We start from the raw sequence: 10228 nt of genomic DNA on the forward strand, positions 1-10228 counted from the left end.
GACAGTTCACCAAAGTTCCCATAATTACCAAGCCATCTTCATGTCTTGGTACTATGTTTTTTAAGTCTTATTTGGTGGAGTATAATAAAGGAGCATCCGGTTTGCTGGGATCTTCATTAAACTTTGGTTGATCCCTAACCGAAAGTATCCTTCTAAGATATTTTCTCCTGGCACTTACGGTATCTCCACCTCCACCAAGTGCTCCGCTTATTACATTATAGTCGAACTCAGCTTATGGGAATTCATTATCATTAAAATCTTCATTCTTTCATCTACTTCTTCCTTTTTCTTCTCAGGAACCGGGCTCTTACTTCTACTTCGAACCCTGAATTTTCTCTTATTATTTTTCCATCCCTGCGTCTTGATTATATATTGGTGCAGCTTTCCATCTCTGATGAACTTCTCCACAACATTTCTAAGGTCCCAGTACTGATCTATAATGTGCCCAGGTCTATTATGAAATGCACAGAACCTGGACTGATCCAAACCTCCTTTGTTGAACACAGGTCGAGGTCGCTATACTTTCTTAATCTCGAACATTGCTACTTCTCTCCATATTTGAGAGCGTGATATATTTAGGGGAGTATATTTTTCATACCTTCTTACCCGGAATCTATCATCCGGATTTCTTCCACAGAAGTCTTTCTTCTTATTCCCTGGTCGTTCTCTTTGCTTTGGAGCTGGACTTTTTCTCTTCGGACTTCTTTTCTTATTTTCCTCTCCTTACACGTTTTCTATCACCATTTGCTCAAGCTCCAAGTACTTCTTTGACCGAGCTCTGAATTCCTCCAATATTTTCATTGGATCTTTGTATATTGATTTTGCTAACCGAGATGCACCATCCAAACTAGCCGCAATCAAATGTACATGAATATTTTCTTGTAAACCCGAAACTTGTAATGTCTCATCTTTAAAATGGTTCAAATACTTCTGGAGTGTCTCTCCATATTGCTGTCGAATTTTTCGAAGTGCAAACTCGAATTTCGGATGCTTCTTGCTCGTTGCAAAATTCAATAAGAAATTTTCTCCAAAGTCTTCAAATGATCCAATCGAATTTGCAGGCAGGGTTGAGAACCATGTCTGCACGACTCTAGTCAAAGTTGTAGCGAATATCCAGGATATAATTAGGTCATCAATCCCTCTGATGTACATATCAGTATCAAAAGCATCTATGTAGACCTATGGATCCTAACTTCCATCATACTTTGGCAAGTGTGCCGAGTCAAATTCCTTTGGGAACGGAGCATTAAGAATTTCACCAGTGAAGGGACTATTATTGTATTGTCCCTTACTATATTTTCTACTGTATGCCCCAGCTTCAACACGACCTTGAACACGATCTCGGTTAAAATGAAATTGGGTATCCCGATTGTGAGGTATATCAACCCGGTTGATCTCCACATTCCTCCCTGCTCCAACACTCAGGGTAGAAATTATCATATTCATATTGTGATTATTATCCAGGCTATGACCTTCACCAGTGTTCTCAACTCGAATTTGATTACTAGGATTTGAAATCTCACCAGTATTAGCCACACCTTGTACTTCACTGACCCCAACCTGGATTTGAGTATCCAGGTTACGATCCGTATTAACCCGGACTAGATCATTACTATCCCGAAGTTGACAAATTTCTCTGTGAGTTTCCCCTCTACGATTCTCTCCATCTCGGATTTGGTCTCCATCACATCCCAGATTCCTTATCTGCATCAAATGCTCCTCCATCTCTTGAATTCTTCTGACATCTTCCTCTCGTTGAAGATGATTGCGGTGTTCTGTCTCTTGAAACCTTCTTATGTCCTCCTATCGCTGAAGATGACTACGATTTTCCATCTCCTTCATCCGCCTTAAGATTGCAGTAAACGCAGTCTGTGCAAGGCGGGTGTCCGGATCTACAACAAAGGCAACGCAGGCTGCCACATCTGCCGGCTGAGGATGAGGTGCTCCAATTTGGTTCGCTGGCGCAGGTGTAGAGGCTGTGTCTAAGACGTCCTCACTTACATGGACATTGTCATGATCAGTCTCTTTCTCTAGTTGATTTTGTGGTTGATCCACCTCCACTAGAATAGGATTTGACGGCAGATTTGGCTGTGATGGCAACTGACCGCTACTCCTTCTAAAACCAATTATGTGTCGTGGGAGTCAAAATTTGTCATTCTACATAGATGGCGCCAATGTTCTGTCCTAAAGACAAAGATGTCAAACCCAATGGACTAGTAAGTTTCTATTGGATCTAGTGATCCCTAAGGTACCTATGAGTTAGATACCCTTGAGTTTAGCAGATCATTGTGCACAAAGGAATAAAAGACAGCTTTCGCCAATGGGGTGGTGTGTGTGCACAGTGACAACATGACAGTAGTAAAGAGAGAATAATCATACATGTAGGCTTTACCTCCTATTTATAGAGTTTACCTATGGGTATTGGATTCTATACCTTCTGTGCCTCTTCTAGCATCCCAAGTCCATGTTTAATGTTGTCGTATTAGGATTGATATCTTTGATGAATATCCTCTTATAATTATATTAGATTTATATTTAGATTGTCTCTTGTTGGGCTTGGTGATAAATGTGTTTCATATATGAATCCATAACACAAACGTACTTTCACTAGGCTAATTTTTTCGCAAATGTTCTGAATATAGTGCTTTTTCCATATAACATATGATATTCATTTTTATAAAAATCTATTGACCAGTGTGTCCAAAAAATATATTAATTTGTGTAAAAATAAAATCTCTAATATTTTAAAAATGAACATATTAAAAAATTATTTTCTGTTTAAATATATTAATATTAAAATAATATATTAATTCTTGAGAATTGCACTAATCAGTGATGTTAATACATCAATCCTTTATCAGACTTAATCTCACCCCCTTAGACCTGATTAAGTTGTACATTATTTTAGTGTATTAAGGGATTCTGTTGTTTAAGCTTATATCATAGGATTGTCACACCAATTAACTAAAAAAGTCATAACTATAGTATAAACTTACATTATTAGGCCTTATACATCATACCAAACAGGCCTATCATAATGATTTAAATATATATTTATTTTAGCTAATTTAAATCAAAATAGAATATATATTTTCAGGTACAAAGGAGTGAGTATATTAAAAACTAACCAGAAAAATATCATAAATTAAATTTTAAAAAATCGAATTTAAAATTTTAAAAATAAAAGTAACCTATGTATATCATTTAATTTAAAACAAAAGTCACATAAGTAATTAAGTTAATCTAAATTCGTCTACCAAAAAAAAGTTAATCTAAAATCAATTTATTCTAATTTAATGGATAATGGGGTACGTGATTAGGAAAAAACCAAGGTGATTTTAAATATATTTTTTTTGGTGGATAGGTGATTTTAAATATTAATCTCTGTTATTGTTTACAAATTCAAGTTGAAATATCTTTTGATTCTTTCCCCGAAAATCCGTACCTAATGCAACTTGTTCTGCTCCACTGCTTCAACCAAACACCGTTATTTAATTTAAACTTGGATAATGGATCCACCTAAACTTCTTTCCCGTGAACAATTAGCAATTTTTTAAAAAAGAAAAACAATAGGGGTTTTTTAAAAATATCTTTTGTTGTTTTTCTATGTGTGGAATCTGATTATTTGTAAAACAATTTCTTAAAATGTGTTTAAAATGACTACTCAGCATCCATTTGGAAATGGTGGTCAAACTTACATAATTATGCTAATGATACCTTGTAAGTCGTGTATATATTGTTAGAGCGATTTCAATCAAATTAATGTCATATAAAAATTTGGTTATCGATGCTCGAATGCATGTGAAGATGCAATGCATCGATCCTTCCAATCAATACAAAACAATAACACAATGCATCCATGATCTATGATACTGATAATTAATGTAAGTCGTACTGCACAAGTTCCCAAAACTCGTGTTTGCACGAAGAAACCGGCGGTGGTTACAATGACATTTTAGTACTATTAAAAGGAAAAATTTATATTAACTATTTTTTTTCTTATTATTTTTTACTATCAAATTTTAATTGTTAATTTTTATTAATCTAACAGTTATAATTTATTAAAAATTTATAATTAATTAATAAATATGATTCAATAAATTATAATCGTTAGATTGACAAAAATTAATAAATATAACCTCTTTCTAATAATAATTAATATTTTATATAAAATATTACGTTTGCGGGGAAATGATAAGAGAATTTAGGAACATCGACTAATGTGCCACGATTCAAAAAAAAATGTGCCTGAATTCCACTTGATTAACTATTTTTCAGACTACCACGCGTCTAAACTCGCTACAACTTGTACTGAGTTCGGTTAGACCACGTGACACGTTCCCATTAATATGTCAAATTCGCTCCCTGCGGCAGTGAGTACAGACTGCCACGTGGTAAAACAAGTCAACTCATTTTCAGAAAACCATAACTTTTAGTTCGAGAGTCCGAATTGGGTACTTTTTTTAGTTCAACGTACTTTTTAAGATCTAGATACTTGAATGATTATTTTTTATTGTTGAAAAATAAAAAATAAAAAATAAATAATGTCATTTACATATGCAAAATATGTCAAACGGGGCACAAAGAAGTTTTTTGGTAATTTTTTTTTGACCAAAATGCTCTAGGAATTTGATAGCGCGTAGATATCAAAAAGTTACGTGAAATAAAAAAATACCTAATTTAGATATCCAAACTAAAAGTTATCGTCTTTCGAAGTTTTACGATAAAATTTTCAAAATTTTATGCTACTAGTAACGAAATCGTTGGCTAGAAAAGTCGCTGTCAGTGGTAACGAGTTTAGTAGCTTATGATTGCATGACACATGACACACTTTCACAGAAAAAAGACTGACTGCTTTGACCACCATACTCGCTGCAACTAATAGCTAGTTTGGTGGCCTCTGGCAACATGGCCTAACCAGTGTTAACGAGTTTGGATGCGTGCAGTGGCGGATCCAGAAAATTAAAGAAGGGTGGGCACTAAGTTCAAGTACATATAGATCTAGGTCTGGTCTGGAATGTGACTTGCGAGCAGCTGCCGACTGTATGAGTCTGGTTTAGATCTAGATATGGACGGATTGCGACTCAACTGGATCGATGATGGAGGAAGAAACAAATGTTCCATCTTCCAATAATGGAGATTGAGGTTTGAGAGGAGATGAATCAGTATCTAGATGCAAATGATGGGTCTGTAATAGAGTTCTCTGCTGTTAGGTTTAAATAATGAAGGTGGAGGTGAAAAAAAATCAAAAAATAAAATAGAAGGAGGAAAATTAAAGGGGTAGGATATCGTAACAACCAACTAGGGTTACTACCAATCAATTTCACCGTTAGATCGATTATGTTGATTTAACGGTTATATTTATTTTCATCTTTGTATGGTTATGATCCCCATATTTAATGTGAAAATATTAAATATGGGAAATCATAACCATATAAAATTGAAAATAAATATAAAGTATTAAATATGGAGAATCATAACCATACAAAGATGGAAATAAAAATAACCGTTGGATCAACATAATTGATCTAATGGTGAAATTGATTAGTAGTAACATTGGTAGTAAGCCTAATTGGTTGTTATAATATTCTACCCCGAAATTAAATTGAAAAACTTGAATTTTAAGAGAGGGATATTTTTGTATTTTTACATCAAATTTCAAGGGTGGGCACTTGCCCCCCTTCTCTTGAATGTAGATCCGCCTCCGGATGCGTGGCAGTCCGAAAAATTGTTTCAATCGCATGGCTAGTAAATTGTTTTTTATTTATTTAAAATATGGCATATTGGTCGATGACCCAGAATTTGCAAACTGGAAAAACAGAGCTATCCATTCACACAAAAAGATTCTTATATATAGATATATATATATAAGAATCTTTTTGTATCATTTTTTTAACACGAACACGACACGATTTTTTTGTGGTTCAACCTGAATATGAATTTTCTTGTTGTGTCATGAGTCGACCCGCGTGTCATAACTTATTTTGACACCCCTACGTAAATCAATCTCATATGTAACTTGTGAAAAACCAACATACACCTGCCATTTGTCATACTCTGCAAAACGTCCATTACTCCCATGCACAATCAATTAAGTTGCTCACTCCCCAATGCACTTCCTGCACGGGCGATGCGTGGCAATGGGTTCGCACTGGCTTTTGCACTAATCGCGCATTGGAGTGATGTGCGACTTAGATATACATTGCCAGGATGTATCTTATCACATTAGATTGGTAAATAGTTTGTCAATAAAATAAAAAAATGAATAGTTACACAATTCGTCTTAGATAGGTCATAAATCCAGTATAATGCCATTTCAATTAGGTATACCATTATTATTTCTTACTTTTATTATATTTTTTATGCTATACATTAAATAATATAAAGTTGAAATCTATTACATAAGAGTAATGATAAACTTGTGTTTTATATTTATTATTAGTCATTGATCTCTTTAGATTCAACGAGATCATTATTATTCATCATGCGAGTCAATAGATGTGAACGAGATCAATCACTAATAATAGATCAAAGACTTGCTAGATTAATTACGATGTAATTAAGTTTATTCTCTTCTATCATTATAATATTTTGTGAGCACATAAAATTTTCTTTTCATATTAACCAATTATTAATTACGTTTAAACTAATCATAGTTTTTTTAAAATGAATTAATCATCAGGCAATTCTAATATTTGACTATTTGAATATTTTTTCCGTGTTACTTATTAACATAATATTGTCATATGTCTTATACAAAAAAAAGTAATATTGTCATATGTTACGAAAGATAAAAATACAAAAGCAAAATTAATGAACCGTAAAAGAAGAATGGTAGATTTAAATATAATTACTTTTATAACTTCCTCTGTCGTGATATAATATGTTAATGGGAAAAATGTGTATCATTTAAAAGGATGTAAAGTTGTATCATTTTAAGTTAGAGAAAGAGATAGATAAAGGAGGAGAGAGAGTGGATAAAAAAATATAAAGGTATGAGTCTCACCTTTTTGTGAGAGTGAAATGATATAAGTTGTGTCATTTAAAAGGACAAACATTTTTCGCTATGTTAATAAGTACTATGAGTGAATATAATTTCAATATTCAATTCTTAACTTTCCTATAAATAAGTTGCTTTTAGCCTTCCACACTAATTAACCTAGCTAGCTGTAAATTGACCAAGAATGGCTTGCGATATTCTTAGGTTCTTCTTTCTCTTCTCTTGTTACTTGATCTCTATCCATGGAGTACCCTTAGAAGAATCCCACATAATCTTACCCACAGAGAGACCGGAGAGAGTCACACACCTACACTTTTATTTCCATGACATCCTAGATGGTGAAAACCGAACTTCAGTGAAAATCATTAATCCACCTAGCGGTTCTCCTAGTGCTTTTGGAGCCACTTACATGATTGATAACCCTTTGACTGAAGAACAAGATCTAAGTTCAAAGCTTATCGGAAGAGCTCAGGGAACTTATGCTTTGGCTTCTCAACAACTTGATTTTGCATTCAAGATGGATATTAATTTTGTTTTCACAGAGGGTACCTACAATGGAAGCACCCTCACCATGCTTGGGAGGAATGTTATTACGCAAGAAGTTAGAGAAATGCCAATTGTTGGAGGCACTGGTGTCTTCAGATTTGCACGGGGCTATGCATTAGCAAAGACTGTTTGGTATAATACTACATCCGGAAATGCTATTGAGGAGTTTAATGTGAGGCTCACTCATTAATTTCTATATATTTTGTTTGTTTCGTGGATCTGCATCCGCTCATGTTAAAAAATAAATAACATGATCACGCGGGGAATCATAGCTATATAAATAGAAATTAATAGTTATAAAAAAAAAAATATTAAAGTCATTACAAAATCATAATCGTTGAATTACCTTTGTATGATTGTGATTTTTCCAGGTGATCATGTTATTTTTTTTTTCCACACTAGAGAAGATCCATTTCCATGTTTTGTAGCATCTGTGTAAACAGAAACCTTTCCTGTCCGGGGGACATTGTTGGATAAAAATGCATGTATTTAAGCTAAAGTGTATTAGTTCAATAAATTATTGACATATCCTAATTAATATTAATTATTATAATTAACTACTTATTAATTATAATAATTAATAGTGTACATAGTTGACTGAGTGATTTATAAATACTCAAATATGAATTTTGAAATTTAAATAAAAAAAAGTTATATTGATAGCAAGATCTGTATCGGAGCTCCATAGCAGACAGAAAGGAATAATATGGACTCTGGTTGATTACTCAGCATAGGTCGAGTATGAGAAATTAATGGTTCAATTTATCTCCGTCTCGCTGCTTTAGGAATTCGTTAGCACCAAATCAGATGTAGCAAAGTTGGTAATCTCTCAGCTATGCCTTAAAATGACTCAACCCGTAACGTTCCGCATTTGAAAGTGAGTTCAAAATTTCAACTCATATTGACTGCCCAGCTAATCTATCAATATATTAGAAAATTGAAATTTTTTCAAAAATTATACTCTCCATAAATGTAAAAAATACCAAACTAAGACAAAACAAGTTCAAAGAAAGTCACTAATTAATTATTTTTTTTAAAAAGAAAACAACCTATGGTCTGAAAATCCACCTCTAAAAGACAGAGCACAAGCATCGTCATCTTACTGAGCCGCAATTGATATCATTTTGATAACTTCCTTCAGAAAGAGAGCAGCGAAGAAACTCCCCTTGTCACCATTTCATTAATTTTTTTTTTTTATATTATTTATCAATTGGTTGACTACTCAACTAATTCAATTCAAACCGAGGCAAATATAAACATAAACTCTGATCTCTAGCGCAATTAATGTCAATGACTACTTTGAGAATTTCATTGTTAGATCTTTCATATTTAATTCCACTTTAGATGTTACCATCACCAATGTTTATGTCATTTTTATTCATGTTAAATATTTATTTTATTTTAATTGTTTAATTAATAGTGTTCAAAACCGTAAATCTCTCCTTGACCGATTCACATGCCTGTCCAATTTTGAAAAATATCCCTCATAGATTCGGAAGAACAATTACATAAGGCTAAGGGCATCTTGTTGGGAACTCGTTCCCTCAACTCGGTTGGGACAAGTCAGTCCCTCAACTCGGTTGGGACAAGTCAGTCCCTCAACTCCGCTCTTACAACCTTTTTGCGGAGATCAATCAGCAAGATCCTGGATCTAGGATCTCGGCAATCTTACTTCGGTTTGAACTTCACCAGGTCGGGCAGCACAGCGGAAAAACAAAAATATATAAAGGGGAGAGAGAGAAAGAGAAAACAAGCAGATTTTAACGTGGAAAAATCTTCTCTAATGAAGAAGTAAAAACCCACTGGACCTAGTCCAATTCAAACATCTAGTATGAAAATAATGGGCACAAAGAATCAAGATTCACCAATGTGGTGGCTAACTCAACCTCTCCAACAATGGTGATAATCAAACTTCCCTAGAGATGTTTCACTCAAACTTTCTCTTGAGGTCTCTCAAATACAAAGCTCAAAGCTTTGCTCACAAATCTCTCAAATATTCTTTTTCATCTTCTCTTGTTCTCTAACCTAGCCTCCACCCACAACTAATGAATATATAGAGGAGGTGAAATCTAGGATTTAGGGTTTTTAGAAAACCCCCTCAATGCGTCGGCTTCAGCATCAACCTGGCTCTTTCACAGCAGTCTTCAAATTTCCTTACTGGAACCGGCTTCGTCGTCATGTCGGACCAATTTTGGTCAGTGTGCACTTTGACGAGTTCGAGCGCTCCACCTTCCACCACATCCCGGATCCAGAGATACTTCACATCAATGTGCTTAGTGCGGGAGTGATAGGTCGAATTCTTCGCAAGATGAATTGCGCTTTGATTGTCACAACCCAGCTTGTACTTCTCTTGATCATGGCCGAGTTCCATGAGGAACTTCTTCATCCACAATATATTTTTGCTTGCCTCTGTTGCGGCTATGTACTCGGCCTCTGATGAGTCTTCAAATTAGTATGTATTAAAAGTCAATATGAGCATGGAATTCATTTAAAAGTAATTAAAAGTTATGAGAATTATAACTAAATTGTTATTTTATTCTGAGTAATATTCTCATAAAAATTCTTATATTTTGCATTAATTTTCAGCTCAATAAAGATATAAATTGGAGAGCTAAAGTAAATTTGCTTTAGATTTCTGAATCATTGAAGATCTTATTGAATATTTCTTTGAAAATTTTAAAG

The 10228-nt window shown here is 34.0% G+C and overlaps 1 protein-coding gene across 1 annotated transcript; it reads left to right on the forward strand.

The window, feature by feature from the left end:
- The first annotated feature begins 7184 nt into the window (after positions 1 to 7184).
- Positions 7185 to 7736, forward strand: LOC133301817 (dirigent protein 22-like). Its single transcript, XM_061501510.1, has one exon. The coding sequence runs from the start codon at positions 7185 to 7187 to the stop codon at positions 7734 to 7736; it is 552 nt and encodes a 183-aa protein (XP_061357494.1).
- Positions 7737 to 10228: the final 2492 nt, after the last annotated feature.

This window comes from Gastrolobium bilobum, unplaced genomic scaffold (genome assembly GCF_033153095.1).
Source record: "Gastrolobium bilobum isolate Gb01-03AN ecotype WA unplaced genomic scaffold, APGP_CSIRO_Gbil_v1 utg5528, whole genome shotgun sequence".
NCBI classification, from domain to species: domain Eukaryota; kingdom Viridiplantae; phylum Streptophyta; class Magnoliopsida; order Fabales; family Fabaceae; genus Gastrolobium; species Gastrolobium bilobum.

Bases quoted from the DNA above. Each gene is read 5' to 3' on its own strand.
- LOC133301817 (XM_061501510.1), top strand. From the start codon at position 7,185: ATGGCTTGCGATATTCTTAGGTTCTTCTTTCTCTTCTCTTGTTACTTG.